The sequence below is a fragment of the Heteronotia binoei genome, chromosome 14, assembly GCF_032191835.1.
Source record: "Heteronotia binoei isolate CCM8104 ecotype False Entrance Well chromosome 14, APGP_CSIRO_Hbin_v1, whole genome shotgun sequence".
In the NCBI taxonomy this organism is placed as follows: Eukaryota; Metazoa; Chordata; class Lepidosauria; order Squamata; family Gekkonidae; genus Heteronotia; species Heteronotia binoei.
The window spans coordinates 26353744-26371384 of NC_083236.1; the positions used below are offsets into that span (position 1 = coordinate 26353744).

At 48.9% G+C, this 17641-nt stretch overlaps 1 protein-coding gene across 4 annotated transcripts in view; it reads left to right on the top strand.

The window, feature by feature from the left end:
* Window positions 1-1770: 1770 nt before the first annotated feature.
* The window catches only part of NDRG4 (NDRG family member 4), a 62705-nt gene continuing 46834 nt past the window's right edge, over window positions 1771-17641 (top strand). For 3 of the 4 annotated variants that reach the window (XM_060254126.1, XM_060254127.1, XM_060254125.1), the window contains exons 1-2: window positions 2154-2205; window positions 12181-12272. In XM_060254126.1, coding sequence (XP_060110109.1) covers window positions 2169-2205; window positions 12181-12272 — 129 coding nt within the window. In that variant the 5' untranslated portion in view covers window positions 2154-2168. Of the gene's footprint in view, window positions 1787-2153; window positions 2206-12180; window positions 12273-17641 lie in introns of those variants that run through there. The other variant, XM_060254128.1, reaches the window with a different exon arrangement.

A 17641-nucleotide genomic window follows, 5' to 3' on the forward strand; every position in this document is an offset into this window, starting at 1 on the left:
GATGACCAACCAATCCAAGACAGTCATTTGCAGCAACAAAACTCAAACATGTTTTTACTTAGGCAAAAAAAGCCAGTGCGGTGTGGTGGTTAGAGTGTTAGACTAGAATTTGGGAGACCCTGGTCCGAATCACAGTTCTGCCATGGAAGCTTGCTGGGTGGCCTTGGGCCAGTCACACACTCTCAGCCTGACCATCCACACAGGGTTGTTGTTAGGATAAAACAGAGGAGAGAACAATGTGGGCCACTTTGGGTCCCCTATTGAGGGGGGGGAAGGTAGTCCCCTGTGCAAGCACCAATCATTTCTGAATCTAGGGTGACATTGCTTTCTGACTCTAGGGTGACGTTGCTTTCATGTTTTCACGGCAGACTTTTTATGGGGTGGTTTGCCATTGCCTTCCCCAGCCATCTACGCTTTCCCCCCAGCAAGCTGGGTATTCATTTTACCCACCTCAGAAGGATGGAAGGCTTCACACGTATTCATATCTTGTGACTAACATCCAACCCGTTTCAGAGACTGAGATGTGGGTATCCTTCCACAGGCCATTGCAGCCACACAAGATGCTGGCAAAGCCAAGCCATTGCCAGTGTCTGACATATTCACTGGGTGTGATGGAACCTCATGACTCACTAGGAAAAACAACAAACAAAACCACGTGTTGAAGTTTTCCGTGAAGGCCAGCGGCATTTGTAATGCCAGCAGTCTCCGTGTATAGGGCGCAGTTTATAAGGTTTGTGGTGCTTTTGCACTGTGGAAACCTAGGAACCTGCAAAGGCAGCATCCCCTCTCAAGGCGAATCCATCAGACCAGCACAAGCGGCTCTGTAGCCCCATGCAACGCCTGTGGGCGGCCTACCGGGAAGGACGGGGGGGGGGGTGCGTGAGGGGAAAAAGCCCTTCCCAAGAGCGGCCCTTTCACTTTGCTCGCCTCCAGGGGCCCAAGTCCCAACAACCCGCTCCGGGACGGCCACAGAGGCAAACAGCGCGCCTAAAGAGAAGCTGCTGACCGCCACCTCAACGGCTTGCTAATGGCGAGTCGTCTCCTCCTCTTCATTCGTCCACCCTCCAGAGCCAAGGCGCGGCCAAATGCGGGGAACCCGTCGCCCTCCCCCCGGCCCTCGGCTTTGCCCAGCCCGCACTGTCTCGCCTGCCCTCCAGCAGCCCGGAGGTCGCCCCACCCCCGAGAATGCGGCCCTTCTGCGCTCGCCCGCAGCACCCCCCTCCCCTCCCCTCCCCCAGGCAGGCGCCAGGGAAGCCTCCCTCTCCCCCCCCGCAGCTTCTGCCCTGCCCCACAATGGGGGGGGCTTCCACCTGCCCCCCCCCACCGCCGCCTTGCTCGAGGGGAGCCGGCGCCGCCCTCATACTTCCAGCCAGGCGCGCCAGGAGGCCGCGGCCCTCCCCAAGAGCGCCACCACGTGCGCCCCGGCCTGGGCCCCCCTCGGCCTGCGCCCTCCCCTCCTCCTGACGCAGCGGCGCCTCCCCATTTAAGCCGGGCGGCGGCAGCGGCTGGGCCCGGGGAAGGTACTGCTGGTCTCGGCTGGGGCTAGGCGAGCCTGACGCGCGCCCTCCCTCCCTCCCTCCCCTCGACGCACGGTGGAAAGCGCGATCCAGGCGGCAGGCGAGGAGCGGGAGCGGGAGGAGGAGGGGCGACAGCAGGCAGGCAGGCGCGGCGGCCCCCTCCCTCCCTTCCTCCCCTGCAGCCGGGCAGAGGCAGCGCGGACCCCGAGAGCCCTTCTTTGGCCAGGAGGCGAGGCGCAATCCCCGGGCGCGCCGGGCGCAGCGAGGCGGTAAGTAGAGAGGTGGAGGAGGTGGCCCTCCCTCCCTGCACTCCAGGCCCCGGGCCCGGCCCTCCGAGGCGCCGCTCCTGCTTTCCCGCTCTGGGGCCTGCTGGGCCGCCCTGGGCGCCTTGCCGTCGCCGCCCCCCCTCGCCTTTCGCACACCCCCCAACCCCACCCTCGGCGGCGTCGCCGGGCCAACCGACGGGCTTGTGGAGCGCCTCGCTCGGCATTTGTCAGCCGCCTCCCGTCCCCGCCCGCTGCTGGAGCCATGCCCGCCCGCCCGCCCGCCCAGCCGCAGTGAGGGAGTGAAGAGGCAAGGCAAGGCAGGCTGGCTCCGGGGCCGCCGCGCTTCGTCTCGCTCCTGCCCGGGCTGGGGAATCCAGGAGGCGCCATGAAGCTTTGGGGACATAAAATCGAATTGCTGACAGGTAACCTCTCCCCCCCCCCCCCCATCTCCTCCGTGCAGACGCTGGCCGGGGGGTGGGGGGAGTGGCCGTCGCGGATGCTTTTTCTTCTGCCCGCCAGGAGAAAAGAAAATGTCACATCTGCGTGGCGCTGTGTCGCGAAGGTAGGAGCGCTCAGGCTGACCCGGGGGCGGCTGCCCGCTGCTTCCCTGTAGCCAAAGGCTCGACCCAGGCGGGGAGTGGCGCTCGCAGAGCCGCAGCTCCAAACCGGTGTGTGTGTGGCGACGGGGACCCAAGAGTGCCATGCTCTGTTGCTCTGGCGTCCTTTGCCTCCTCTCCTCTCCTCCCCTCCTTCCCTTCCCTTAAATCACTTAAGAGCTTTGGGAACAAAAGCTCCCCTGCCACACACTTTTTGTCTCCCAGGAGCGCAGCGGCAGCCTGGCTCGGGGACTGAGCCATGACTCAGAAGGGGACCACCTACTTGAACGGCTAAGCTTACCCAGTGAGAGGTGGTGAGGCTGGAGAGGAGAGGGATCCAGATGGGCCCTCTGTTTCCTTTGGCAGCTCTGCCTGGTTCTCTCTCATGCCTGCACACACTTCCTCGGCATTTATTTGTGGGGATCAGGAGGAGGGAGGCTGCCAAGTCGCCAAGACCTTTGCACCATACATATTTTTCCTCAGGTTGGGATCTCTAGGGAGAAAGGAAACAGCCAGCACTGCAGCGACTACCTGTCATGCTTGGGGAGGTGGGGAAGAGAAGATTTGGAATGAGGGGTCCGAGTACATAGGGTTTCCAGATCGAACTGTGGAACCACAATGTTGCCCTCAACAAGGGAGGTGGGTGCATTTTCAAGATTCTGACCCTAGTTTTAAGGCAGCAGGAAATTGCTAGGGACATCAAAATGCTTGAAAGATGTGACATAAGAATAGACTGAGATGCTAATTTTGCTCAAACAGCTTTTTTGACAGAACGGAATTCATGATGGAAAACATGAATAGCTTCATAACCAGATAAACGGGTCAGAACATAGATCCACCTGAACGACAGCTTTTTTTTTTAAGTATAAGGAAGGAGACCGGAGGGTGTTCAAGTGGTGTTGCTAAAAGGTTAATTGTTAGTTTTAGATGTGCTGTAATTACACGTGCAATCCTATGCAGTAGTCCACCACGACTTTTTCAGTGGTCTTGGATTGGAATAACTGCATAGGATTGCAGTGTAAGAGGTCACTATTATTATTATTATCATCATCATCTCTTGCCTTGCAAGAAGTCAGTGGAGTTCTTGGCAATGTTTAGGGCCTCGGAAGACCTAAATTGGATGGCGTGAAAATCAGATTTGGGGTTTTATTATTATTTTAACCTTTAGGACACAGTGTGGCATTAACATTCTCTCCTTTTTGGTTATCAGAAGAAGTCAGGAAGTGGTAGGCTTGCATCTTAGTGTGGTCAGGAGATAAAAGGCACCACAATGTACCCAGACAGGTTGCAATATAGTGGAGTCATGGCTTATCTGTAGAGCCTCTACTTTGCATTCAGTAGGTCTCAGGTTCAATCCCTGGCAACTCCTGTTAAAAGGATCACGTGGAAGGTGATAAGGAAAGACCTTGACCTGAGACCCTGGAGAGTTGCTGGCAGTCAGAGGAGACAGTATTGGATCAAGGGTCTGGCTCAGTGGAAGGCAGCTCCATGCCTTCGTTCTTCCATAGGATCAGTTAAACGCAAACCCCAAGGGACAGGCGTTGGCTGCACGGAGATATATGAAAGACAGAGGGCTTACTCAGTCTTGGCTGGCGATAGTTCATTTGCATAACTAGAGGAACTCAGGTGTGCTAAACCAGGGGAGGCCAAACTTGTTTAATGTAGCCACATAGAATAAATGTCAGATGTTTGAGAGCTGCAAGATATGGAAGGAAGGAGGAAAGAGAAGTGGAAAGAAAGCAACTTTGTATTCTCCAAGCCACTGGCTGGGCTGACTTGGAGAAGTGATTTAAAGTGACAAATGTCTTCTCCAAGCTGGCCAACAGGGTGGTGGGGGCTTCAAGAACCACACAATATATGTGAAAGAGCCACATGTGGCTCTCGAGCTGCAGTTTGGCCACCCTTGTGCTAAACCTTCACCTCCCAGATTTGGCACCTCCTGGGCTACTTACTCTGCATTCAGTTGCCCATTCTGTAACAGAAGTGACCAGGTGATACCTCTGGGCATTTGGGCTGAGGCTCATGAAAAAGGCATCTTGGATAATTCCACAGTGGGGTAGTATGTCAAAAGACAGACTTAATGGGTTCTTCTCTGTAACCCCAAGATCACATAGCCAGATATCTTCCATTATAAGGTACTATTGTGTATGCATTGTAAAGGAAATCCTTTGATTGGTAGTGTCAGAAATTGAACTCAGGACCTTCTGTATGCAAAGCATATGCTCTGATACTTGACAGTGTCTGCAAGAATGCATGTTTTAGTTGGAGTATGCTTTAGCCTGGTGAGCTCTAAGTTTCAATTCGATGGAAAGGAAGAATGATCTTGTAGGGCCATGCACTTAGAACATGGATCTCTGGGTGTGGCACTGAGCATTATATGCAGACAGAAGGCATGCAGATTGTGATAAATGGGCTCTCTGCCCTTATGCTTGTTCTTTACCTGGAGGTATGTTTTGCGTTTGTACCCATGCTGCAGCTTGTCTTCTCAGCTCTGCCTTACCATTTATTCTAATGACCGCTTTGCATTTTCAACCTGTTTACTAGAGGGGTTTTTGCATCTGCTTGCATTTTTCCCTTACTGCCTTGCCTCTCCCAATGTAACTCAAGGCTTTGCAGTATCCACAGCAGCCAGCAGCTTACGATCCCCAAATGCTGCTTGTGGCTTTAAAAATATCCTGCTGTTCAGTCCTTTCTTAACACTTGACAGCAACTTTCCCATTTGAGAAGAAACTTAAGATATTGCTGGACTTCCCAACAAGTGGAGGAGGCCCCAGAGTCTGTACAGGACAGGCTCCTCCACTTTGAATAATTGCACAGAGGAGAGAATGTTGGTAGGTGCAGCTTCTCCTTGCAAAGGCAGAAGAGGTCTGTGGCCAAGTACAATGGATAACCTTTCCAAATCACAGAAGCAGGACCAGCAAGGTGGCAGGTTGGCATAGCTGGCCAAGAGAATATGACCTGTGAACCAAGGGGCTTGGTTCTTCCCTGGAGAGAAGAGTTTTGAGCTGAGATGTGGAGGAATTTGGGCAGGATAAAGAGTGTAGGGGGCAAGCAGGAAGACAAAATGGATGGAGCCTTTTAGTAAAGATTTTAGCAGGGATCTACTGGGACATGGGAATAAGAAGCTGAAGAAGGATGAGGCCATCTACCAGCATTTGGAAATTAGCAGAAAATGCCATGACATTCTGACACTAACCACAACGATGAAGGGTGTGTCTTCAGCAACAACAAAATTCATCCTTATTCCCATTATTTACTGTGAAAGGACGACATTGGTGAAAGTCCTGTACATCCATGTAGCTCAGTCATTTTGTATGTTTCTTGGTCAGTCTCATGACCAAGTGTTGTCAGTAAAGGATAAGGATTCATTGTCATCCTAATTGGCTGGTAAATGTTTATTTATTTATGATTTATATCCCGCCCTTCCCACCAAGGTAAATGTTGACATTTACCAGCCAATTATGGTAATAGTGAATGTCTGAAAAGGATTTTGCTATAATGATGGACACTTCCCATTTGGTAGTGGTAAATGTTAACATTTACCAGGACTGGCTGGAAATTGCCCATCATTACAACAAAGTCCTTTTCAGACATTTTCTTGCACGTGTTATGGTTTCTCTAAAGTAATTATAGATGTGCTGCTAACAAATCAATTCATTCCAACAAATCAATTTCAGTTGACAAGTTGTGGATAGTACGTACTCATGAGCTGATTTGCAGCTGGGTTTGGGCATTGAGATTACATCTGAGTGCTGGGATATTTTGTGGTCGCTCTCCCCAGTCCTTGTCCTGGCTTCTCCTGTTCAGCACAAAATCTTTCTGTGATCTCCTTTGCCTTCTCTTTCTGCCCATCTGCCCGGACACTTTCTAGTTTGGGAGCTTTGCTGTTCCAGCTCTGTTGCTGTCTCCTCCTTGGAATGAATTTTTCCACCCTCACCTTCTGGTGTAGCGGTCAAATGTGCGGACTCTTATCTGAGAGAACTGGGTTTTATTCCCCACTCCTCCACTTGCACCTGCTGGAATGGCCTTGGATCAGCCATAGCTCTTGCAGAGATTGTCCTGGAAAGGGCAGCTGCTGTGAGAGTCCTCTCAGCCCCACCCACCTCACAGGGTGTCTATTGTGAACGAGGAAGATAAAGGAGACTGTGAGCCGCTCTGAGATTCGGAGTGAAGGGCGGGATATAAATCCAATATCATCCTCCTCCTCCTCCTCTTCTTCTTCTTCTTCTGTCCTCTACCAGGAGCATTTCTGCATCTTTCTGTTCTTTCTGCCCAATTCTGCCTTTTATGTTCATGTTTAATTCGATTTATATCCCGCCCTCCCCGCCTAAGCGCCACTTAAATCTTCCTGTTCTATCCTGAACCTTACCAAAGCTTTGAGAGGTGTTCTGGCATCTGCTCAGCTCCATTCCCCTGTCCCTTTTCTCCTTTTCCATAGTCAGACTTTATACGCTTTCATGCAAGGACATGACCTTCATTCTACTTTGATTATCCTTGTTGAGCATGATGTGTGTAAACACGGAAATAATAATTAGTAAATGTCAACACTCTGCTAGCTGAATGGCTGATGTTTTCTCAGAGAAGGATACAAGCTTTTTCTTGTAGTGTTGCCACAGCTCGATGCCAGCCATGTGGGTCTCTACACTGTTGTCTAGAGGTCCTTCAGAGTGATTTGAGGAAGGCAGACCTCCACTGAGCTGAGACTCCCTTAGGACTTTTTGCTGGTGTGACATGAGCCTGGTGAAGACAAGGCCAAGACAACTTGGCATCCCACACAGCTGTCTCATATAACTCTTGAGAAATGTCCCAGAATGTCTTGTAGATGTCCATGGTCTGAGAGTGCCCTCTGTGATAGGACACCTGTTTTGGCACTGAAGCCCTGTAGGTCAGGCCTTTGTGCGATTGATGCAAAGACATTTCAAGGTGGGTCTGAATAATCCTCCACATCCAGGGAGTTTGATAGTCTCATGCTAGCTCTTTTTTGCTAGCCATTGGAGGAGCATGCAGGGCTTTGAGGACTAGCAGTCCCTCTCTGCAGTTCCACAAAGTCTTTATGACAGGCGACTGGAAGTTCTTGAGGGCTAGAATCTTGATTTTTGAGAATAGGAAATTTTGGGGTTTGAAGCATGCTGAAATCAGAGACCCAGGTGAATATCTGCATACGCAGCCATCAGACACCCAAAGGGCTCTTGCAGGTCTGAGCAACAGCTGGTAAAACTGTCAGTTCCTAATGATGGGCTGATTTGTGTGGCTTTGTGACTTGGCCTGCTTTCTGCTGGTCGGGAGAAATTCTCCGTCTCTTTGATGTGAAAGGAGCCTGCAGTTACTTGGCCAAGGCTTTCCAATGCAGCAAAGCTGAGCATGCCTACCAGTGGCTTGAGTCATTTTGTTTCCCCTCAATGCTGCAACGCTCAGGGCTCAGAGAGAGAGATGCAGCACTCTGGGGCACCGTGAAGCAGCTGGCTGCCAGGAACCTCTGGGCCACACCCCCGCTTCGGTTATCAGTCAACACACCTGTCTGTGCGACCTTGTAGGAGACAATCCCAATGCTCCGCTGCTTCCCTGTGGATGGTGGTTGCTTGGCACCAGAGGCTCTGGTTAATGATGATGTCTTAGCTTGGTAAATGGTGCCAGCATTGTCTCAGTGCAAAAAGGTCTCATGCTTGGTGGTGTCAGTTGTGTGGCTGGTTCCAGATGCCCTCAGACTCGACTGGTTTTTCTGTGATTTTGCCTGTATTGTGGGCAGAGGAGCTTGAAGGTAGCTGGCAGGGGTTGAATGGAGCATTTGTTGTTCTCCTTGCTATTTTTTTTTTTTTAAAAACCCAGAAGCCTCGAGGCTGAACATTTCTTCCAATTGCAGTGCCGGAAATTCCTGTTTGTTGCTGTCTTCTTGGGCAAGACCTTCTCCTTCCTTCCCAAGCTGTTGGACATCTTCCCAGTCCGATTGCTAAGAGGCAGCAAAAAGCTTCCTTCTTTCTGCCTGGGATTTGAAACCCATTTAAAAGGGAGGCTGTTTTCTTCCCAAGTCTTCTTGAAACCACTACGGGGAAAAAAAAATCACATCCAGATGGCAGGCTAGATCACGTGACTGTCTGTCTGTGGCTGGCAACTTTTGCATCTGGTTCTGGTGGCGAGGACACTGTGTTACCCGTTGTCCTTCATTAGCAGAGACACCTTCAGGATCCCCTGGGAGAGCCATAGGAATGGAATACAGAGCAGAAGGACCCTGCGAAGCCTAACTAAACCATTCCCCCTTTTGCACTGAAGGGTGGCAGCTTTTGAGGTTTGCGGCTCTGCTCTGAGAATAAGAAGGAGCCTTTTGTCAGAATGGTCGGTGCTAGTGACACCTCCATTTGTGGTGTGGTTATGGGGAGATCCTTTTTAAAGCTTTTTCTGGGGAGTGGCAGGGGTCAGGCTGGACTGTGGCTCAAGATAATGCCATCCCAACTTGAATAATGCTGTGCCCTCCATTTCTGTTTGTTTCATTTTCTATTTGACAGCCAAGCATTGATGTCTCTGAGGGCAGCCTAAAATTCATTTCTCATAAATTGCAGACAGAAAGGTGAACTTGTGCCCAGGCTGTATTAGGGCACAATTAGAAATTTCTTCTATTGTTTAAAAACATTCCCTGCATGAAGAAAAGTAGTGTGTTTGGGTGGGCTGAGCTACATCTATTTGCCCCTCTGATGTTTTGTTTTTGATGTTCAGGGATTCTGTTTCTGAAGAATCAAACTGCAGCCATTTCAGCTGAATGTATGTATGTATGAATGACCTGTGTGTGTTTCAGACACACTCACATCGAGTTTTTCTCCCCAGTGGGGACCCAAAGCAGCTTTCTGCATCATTCTTCTCTTCCATTTTAGCCTCACAACAGCCCTGTGAGGTAGGGTAGTCTGAAAACACACAAGTGGCCCAAAGTCACCCAATAGGTTTCCACGACAGAGAAGGGATTTGGACCCAAATCTTCCAGATCCTAGTTTGAAACATGCTGGCTTCAGAGCCCCCCCCCCCCCCCCGATTCTAGCTTTTGTCTGAAACAGAAGCATGGATGTGGCAAAGTCACCTTCCCTGTGGATTCTGAAACAGCAGCAAGGAAACACATGGTTGAGCCGAGCTGTGCTTCTGTCTTCCTCCCAAGATCTTTCAGGATCGCCTTTTTCTCTGTGGCATCCTTTGCTTTTTTGGGTGAGGATGGCAAGAGCCCCCAGGAGAGGTTAATGTAGAATTGCAAACCCCAATTCAACTCAGGCATCCACGGAGGTGGTCTTGTGATGGGAGCTGGTGTTGAGTGGTCCTCTGTGCTTGCATGTTGTAAGAGGGGGGCATCTTGCTTTGCAGACCCCCCTCCCTCACCAGCATGACAGAACTCAAGAGACACAATGTGCTGTAGCGGCTTAAGTGTCAGGCTACACTTGAGAAGTCCCAAGCTCCAGCCCCAAACTTCCTGGGTGACCTCATGCTAGTCATTCTCTCTCCAGCTTGCCTACCTCCCAGGGTTGTTGTGAGGATAAAACAGAGGCAGGGAGAACCATGGCTGGATCCCTTTTGGAGGAAAGGTGTGCATAAAGCAAAATATATGAAGGAAATGAGCAGTGATTCTGTGTGGGAAACAGAAGGGCCTTGGTCAGTCCACTGGAATGATCACCTTACTGAAAAGAATGGCATGTCTCTGGCTGAGGCCACCGGACTTTGGTGTAGGTCGTGTCCCATGGCAATTAAAAAAAAAATTCTGATGTTATTTATAGTCTGACTTTCTCACAAGACTCGAGGTGGATTACACAGTGTGAAACAATGCAGTCCACAGAATAAGACATCACATAAGTGAAGGAACAATCCAGAGCCAGCATGGTATTAGGGTTAGGATTGTCACACTAGTATCTGGGAGACCTGGTTTCCAGTCCTCATTCATGCTGTGGAAACTTGGCTGAGTGACCATAGGCCAGTCACATGCTCCCCACCTAACCTACCTCACAGGATTGTTGTGAGGATAAGATGGAGGAAAGATGCAGGCTGCCTTGGGGAGAAAGGCAGAGCACAGGAGACGTAAATAAATAAATTGTGTGTGTGTGTGTATGCGTAAGAAGGGTTTGAGGTTTCTTTCTCGGGTATTCCAGGGCCTTAGACTGCCTTTTCTCTGAGAATTGTTTCTCTCCCTTTGTCTTCAAGGTTCAATCCTTGCTCTGGCTCACCTGCAGAGCCCTTCCACAGTCCCTCTCCTTCTGTCTCTGCTGCCCATCCTGAGTGACTTTGAGATCCAAATTCCTGCAGTTTGGTGTAGTGGTTAAGTGTGCGGACTCTTATCTGGGAGAACTGGATTTGATTCCCCACTCCTCCACTTGCACCTGCTAGCATGGCCTTGGGTCACCCATAGCTCTGGCAGAGGTTGTCCTTGAAAGGGCTGCAGAGCCCTCTCCAGCCCCACCCACCTCACAGGGTGTTTGTTGTGGGGGAGGAAGGTAAAGGAGATTGTGAACTGCTCTGAGACTCTTCAGAGTGGAAGTCGGGATATAAATCCAATATCTTCATCTTCTTCAGTCCTGACCATTGTGAGGGGGATGATGCTGTGGGTAGTGAGGGGAGGAGACTTCTGGAGCAGAGCAGCCCCTTATTAGGAAACACGTTTCTCAGCTTTTTGGGAGCCTCAACCCTGGGCAGCCTTTTGAAACCACTTGTAAGCAGAGTCCTTAGTTTGTGCCTGGCCATGACCTAGTTCTAAGAGTATCAGGTTTCTTTCCAACTTGGTCCAGGTTGCCAGCTTGCTTCCTCTGCTGCGTGATGCACTGGGAAGCTTTCTGAAGCAGCCTAGAAATACCAGGTGTCAGTCACTCTTTTTAAAAGCAAGTACCCTGTGCCAAAAAATCTGCACTAGCTGCCTGTCTGTTTCCAGGTGTAATTCAGAAAGGTGGTTCTTTCCCATAAATGGCTTGAGGACAGGTAGTTGAAGGGTTGCTTCCTCCCATACTGGCCCTTCAAGCTCTTCCACAAAAATCCTGTTTTCTGTGCCCTGGCCTGTGAAGGTGAGGCAAGTGGAAATCAGAGTCAGGGCTTTTTCAGTGGTGGCACCTCACCTGTGAAATGCCTTTTTTTTTTTAGGCTCACCTGGCACCTATTCTAGTCTCCTTCAGGCACTAGGTCAAAACATTTCTTTTAGACCCAGGCTTTTACCTGTGGGGTTAGATCTTCTTTTAGATTTTTTTACTGTCTGCTTCTAACCTGAGGAGTGTTTTATGAGGTTCATTTTAAGATGTGAACAGGGCAATCCTAAGAATGTATTCCTGGAAGTAAGTCCCACGGAGCAGGATTCTGAGTAGACCTGTTTGGGGTGGTGCTATTTTTTTTTAGTGTTTTGGGTAGGTTTTTAATAAGTTAATGATTTTACACTGCTTTATGATTCGGTGATGTTGTACTGCACAAGTCACCTTGGGCCAAGTCTCTGCAGAGATGGTGCAGCAAATAAAACAAATTATGTATTTCTAAAACAAACTAACTAGGCATAAAACCAAACAAACCAATTTACTAATTAAAATTCACAAATTAAAAAATTCAGATGTTGACCATTTCAAAAACTTAATCCCTGGCAAGCCAGGAACAATTAATAAAGTAGTCATAGTCAAGCACTACTCCTGTGTGGGCCAGGATGTGGCAGGGAGGCCATATTCTAAAGGAATAATTTCCCCTTCCTGCTCCCTAGGTGTACAAAGCCTTGGCATCTCCTGGGGCTGACCTGTTTCTCCTTGGCTAAACTCACTCACTGCAGGGCTGTGCTGATGCGTGTCTCCCCTGGTTCCCTTTTTGGTGCAGGACTTCTGCTGCAGGAAGTGACCATGGCTGGGATGCATGAGATGCGATTCACAGAAGAGAAGCCACTGCTTCGAGGGCAGGATGCTGAGCTGGTGAGTCCTTTTCATATATCATGGAGGGTCCAAATCCTCTTGGATCCATGGATGTGGGGCCTTTCCTCTCTGGAAAAGATGTGCCTTGGGCAACTCTGTCAAAGATGTGGCTGCCAAATGAGTTGTAAACTAGTTAGTATCTGAGAGGCCTGTGGGACAAGGAGAGAAGCAACTTTGGGCTTTGTCCAGGATCTGGCACCAGAAAACTCTCGTCAGATCCCTTTGGGACTAGTGTAGCATAGTGGTTAGAGTGTTAGGCTTAGGATCTGGAAGACCCAGGTTCAAAGCCCCGGTCTGTCGTGGAAGCTGGCTGGGTAACGTTGGGCCAGTCCCACACTCTCACCTTTACCTGCATCACAAGGCTGTTGTGAGGATAAAAAAAGAGAGGAGGAGATGGTTATAAGCTGCTTTGGGTTCCCATTATAAGCTTCCATTGGGAGCACGGTAGGGTATAAACAAAAATTTGGAACAGTGTTCAGAGTCAAAAGACACGTGAGTGTGAGAATGCCCAGAAAGTCTAATAGTGGTATTTTATTTCCAAACAAAATATCTCTTAAAAGTAAAAACAAGTGTGTGAAAGAAGAAAGAAGAGTCAAAAGAAAGAAGGAGGTTTTGTCAGACTCTTCCTCTCAAATGTGGATGTTCTTTAAAATCTCTGTTACAGAGGGCTGAATAAAATGCATGCCACATATTCCAAAGTGTTTAATCTATGTGACAGGTACTAACAAGGTTGTGTAGCTGAGCCAAGGAGGGTGGGAAATGCAAGGAGGTGTCTTGTCAAAGTGGATATCCTGCCCAACTGAATAACAGACTACTACTCCCCCCAAAGTATGTGAACAATAAGGAAGCAATGGAGGAGTTTGAAGAACACATTGCCAGAGGTGCAGAAACTAAAACAAGGAAGTGATTTAAATACCTCCAAAGCAAGAAATCAGCCAGAGAAGCAGAAGGGACCCCAAGATGACAAAAGGTGGCAGATGATGGGCTGAGAATCAGCAAGGAAGTGAAGACAGTCCTTCACAGCACATTTTCACTGAAGAAGATGTTGCCCTCTGCCTGAGATATACTTTTCTGATGTCCTCTGTCAATGAGAGGTGACTGAGGATGTTGTCTGAGAATTAATGGGAACTCATGAGCCATAGCCCATTTCATTGGGTTCAGGGAGTGTGTGACACTAGAAGCATAACACTGGAGAAGTGTGTGTGCACACCCACACGCAGTATGAACAGAAAGGAAGGGGGAGAGTTGCCACAGAGGAGGGCCAGAAGGCCCAGCCGTTGAAGAGAGGGGTGGGTGGCATCACTATACAAATACCCCACGAGCCCTGCTTTTGCCAGAGCTCCCTTCCTGTCACCTTCTTGTGTTATTTACCTTTGTATGTCTGAATATGGAAGGTCCCACTGAGTGAGACTTTTCATGCCTCTGATACAGTGGGCTGGGGATGGCAAAAAGCTTCTGCTGCCACTTAAAAATGAGCTAATATTTTAAAGGGCCACGAGCATCTGTGGTAAATCTAGCTAAACTAGCCCAAGTGCTACAGTCAGACTCCCTCTCCCACAAAGCTGCCCCTGAGGCCTCTGCCTGCCTGTCTTCCTGTGCTCACTGGCTTGTCCTTTTCCCACTCCTCTATAGCAGGGGTGGCCAATGGTCGCTCTTCAGATGTTTTTTTTGCCTACAACTCCCATCAACCCTAGCCATTGGCCATACTGGCTGGGGCTGATGGGAGTTGTAGGCAAAAAAACATCTGTAGAGCTACTGTTCGCCACCCCTGCTCTACAGCAAGCTTGGCACCTCCCTCTGTCCTTAAAGACTTCAGGGTTCCTTCCTTTGAAAGAAGATACTCTGAAAGGCTGTTGAAGGGAGGCTTCTTAGCCTGGAGGAAAGGTGCCAATCCAATGAATTCAGCTGCTACTTCTGTTGTTGCTACTCTTATTGTAACTCCCTTGCTTGGCTAGAAGGCCTTTGAAGCCTGATTCATGGAAGAGGGAGGGATGTGTCGTGGCCTCTCCCTCCAACCTCACCTCCAACCCCACCTCTCCCATCAGGCCTTTGGTGTAATTCCTTAGATTTTGTCTGCAGCTCAAGCCAGGCTCAAAGGTGGAATCTGCAGTTGCTGGCATCATGCACCCTTCCTCTTCTGCTTGCTCTTGGTGATTCCCCCACCCCACCACTGAGACCCCACATGCCTTCCAGCAAAAACCTGTCTCAGTTCTGTTGTTTGGTGCATCCGACAAATCAGTGAAATTTCTTGCAAATAGAAAATAAATTCTACTAGCCAAGGTATGGAGGCTCCTCATTTTGGTTTTGTTTTGGAGAGAAGGGGAAAGCTGGTTGCTTGGGAAAAATTCTTGGGCCACCCATGTTTAATGGGAAGAAAATATTGGGGACAAAATTTGCTTTGCAGATAGAACATTACCCACCAATTTTGCATATGATTTCTCTATGAGGGATTTTTCAAATGGGACTGTCTGATGGAACCCTCCGTGTTACCCTCACTTTTAGCGGGGGGCGGGGGGGGGGGAAGAATAATCTTCTAGGGGTTTATCCATAAATTTGTCATGTATTTTAGTTTAGGAAACTCTCATGCCTTGCAGAAGGTAGGATGGCCAGGGCATCTTCAGCCAAGGAAATGTCACAGGTTGTAGAAGTCTGGCACAGGATGGGCACCTACTAGGGGGAAAAATTCCTGGGGGAGAATAACCCCCCTTGGGCAGTGCTACAGCCCTAATCCGTACCCTGGCAGCTGTTTCTGCAGACCGGAAAACACACCAGGAGATCCAGCCTCGGGAGTCCAATCACAAAGGCCCATTTGGCCCCTGGTTTGAAGGTCAGGTGTCCGTTTGAGTCTGCAGGCATTGTCCCCCTTCTCCCATGTGCTTCTGGAGCCAACTGTGTGCTGCTTCTTCTTCTGCAAGAGGAATGAGCATCAAGGGGGACATCATGTAGCCAAATGGTAGAGCAGCCTTCATCCTGCCTCATTACCTCCAGTTTGTGTTGTTCAGGGGCCTAAGGATGGAGACAGATTTTTGCTCCTCATCTAGCTGAAAGTGATTTCAGCAAGGTGTAATTTCTCATTGGGTGCGCATCTACTCCATATGCACCTGCTTCTTTTGTCTACTTTCACCTCTGGTTAAGTGGATCTGGCAAGTCACTTTTTAAATACGTATTTGTGCCCTAGGGACACAATCTGCCTAGCAAGCTATCCGCTTTCCCACAGTGGCTGGCTCGGTGGGAGCACAGAGGCCGCAACATTCCCCTGCTGCTGGCTCTCCTAGGCTTTCAAAGGTCTGCTGCCTCTAAACATGGAATCTCCATTAATCTGTCATGGCTAACTGCCACAAATTTGTCCATTTGTCCCCCTCTTTAAAACCTTCACAGCTAATGACCACCAGCACTTCACATGGCCGTAAGTTCCACAAATTGTTGTTTGAAGAAGTGTTTGGTGTAGTGGTTAAATGCACAGACTCTTATCTGGGAGAACCAGGTTTGATTCCCCACTCCTCCACTTGCAGCTGCTGGAATGTCCTTTAGTTAGCCATAGCTCTTGTAGGAGTTGTCCTTGAAAGGGCAGCTGCTGTGAGAGCTCTCTCAGCCCCACCCACCTCACAGGTTGTCTGTTGTGGGGGAAGAAGATTGAAAGCTGCTCTGAGATTCTGATTCAGAGAGAAGGGTGGGGTATAAATCTGCCGTCTTCTTGTATGTCCTGAATCTACTGCTCACTGGTTTTCACTGAGTGCATCCCAGATTCTGGTATTTTGGAATAAAGAAGGAGTGTGGGGTGGGGGCAGAATTCTGTCTATCTACATCCTGCAGACCATGCATACTTTTATAATTCTCTGTTGTATCTTCCTTGTGTTATCTTTTTCTAGACCAAAATGGCCCATTTTTTTTTTAGCCTTTCCTGATAGGGAAAGCATTGCAGTCCCATGATCATTTTGGTTGCCCTTTTCACATCTTTCCCTGTATCTACAATATCTCTTTGGAGGCATGACAAGAACCCTACATGGTTTTTTGAACTCATCCATACCATAGATCTCTTACGAGGGCATCTCCAATAAAGCCAGTTTTGTTATAAATCCCTTGGTTTGTAATCCCTTGAGCTGAATTTTATATTTTCCCAAAATCCCTTTCCTAGTCAGTCACTGCAAATTGATCCTGTTCTGGCATATATAACATTAGGGCTGCAATCACTAAATAATGCACTTTCAATCCACTTTCCAACTGGATTTTGCCGGTTCACACAGTAAAATCACTTTGCTCTCTGTCTGCATTGAAGGTCATTTGCAATCGTCCAATTAGCAGACAATTCCTGATAATTTGCTTGAGTAATGTAGCATTGCCCTGATTTGGATAGCCCAGATTCTTGGAAGTTCTTGGAAACTAATCCAAGTTCTAGACAACCCTGACTAGTATTTGGATGGGAGACCTCCAAGGAATACCAGGGTCACAACACAGAGGCAGGCAATGGCAACCCACCTCTGACTGTCTCCTGTCTTGAAAACCCTACACCATAGGGTCACAGCTGTGACTTGATGGCACTTTCCACTACCAATGGAGTGTCACTGGTAAACATGTCTGCTTTACTCCTCACCCAAAATGTGTTTGTTCCAGTGCTGCTTCATTTGACCCCTTCTGAATAGGGATACAAAAAGACTCAGCTTCCTATTTGCTATTACTATAAACACTTTTGTAGGCAAGTATATCAATCCAGTCTCAGTGAAGATTTATTCCATCCAGGCAGCTATCAGAAAACTTGACTCTAATGCACAAAGCAAAAAGAAAATAAGAGCCATTCTTTACTCAGCCTTCCAAATTGATTTGCGAGTGCCTAATGGTCTTTTAGTTGTTGTTGTTTAAAAAAAAAAAGGCATGGCCATTAATGTAGAAGCTGAGAAAGCCTGTGGTCTTTAGAGAGACTGGTTTGCATGGTACTCTGCAAAGGGAAGTTTTCTTAACAACAGTGCATTGATGGTCTCTTTCTCCCCTCCCCTCCCCTCTGTCTGCCTGTCCCTCTGTCTCTGTTGTGCTTGAGGAAGAACTACACCTTTTGTTTCTCCTTTCCAAAATGCAACCACTGGGCCTGCAGTTTAAAGGAAAAGACTGGTGTGGAACAGGAGACATTTCTCCCCTTGCTGGAGAAAACCCATGATTACTTCTATTTTTTCCCTTGCAGGAGTTAAAAATGACTGGGGGCGTGTTGATTTTCAGTAAAGGGAAAGCCCCTTTCAATTGCAGCCTCAGCAACTGTATATTCTGTGGGGTGATTTTAGTTCCTAACACTGAATTGTAGAGCTATACAGGAGGCAGGTTCATGTCTCCATGCAGAGCTCACAGGGTGACCTTGAACAGACATTGGGTTAGTTCCAGGC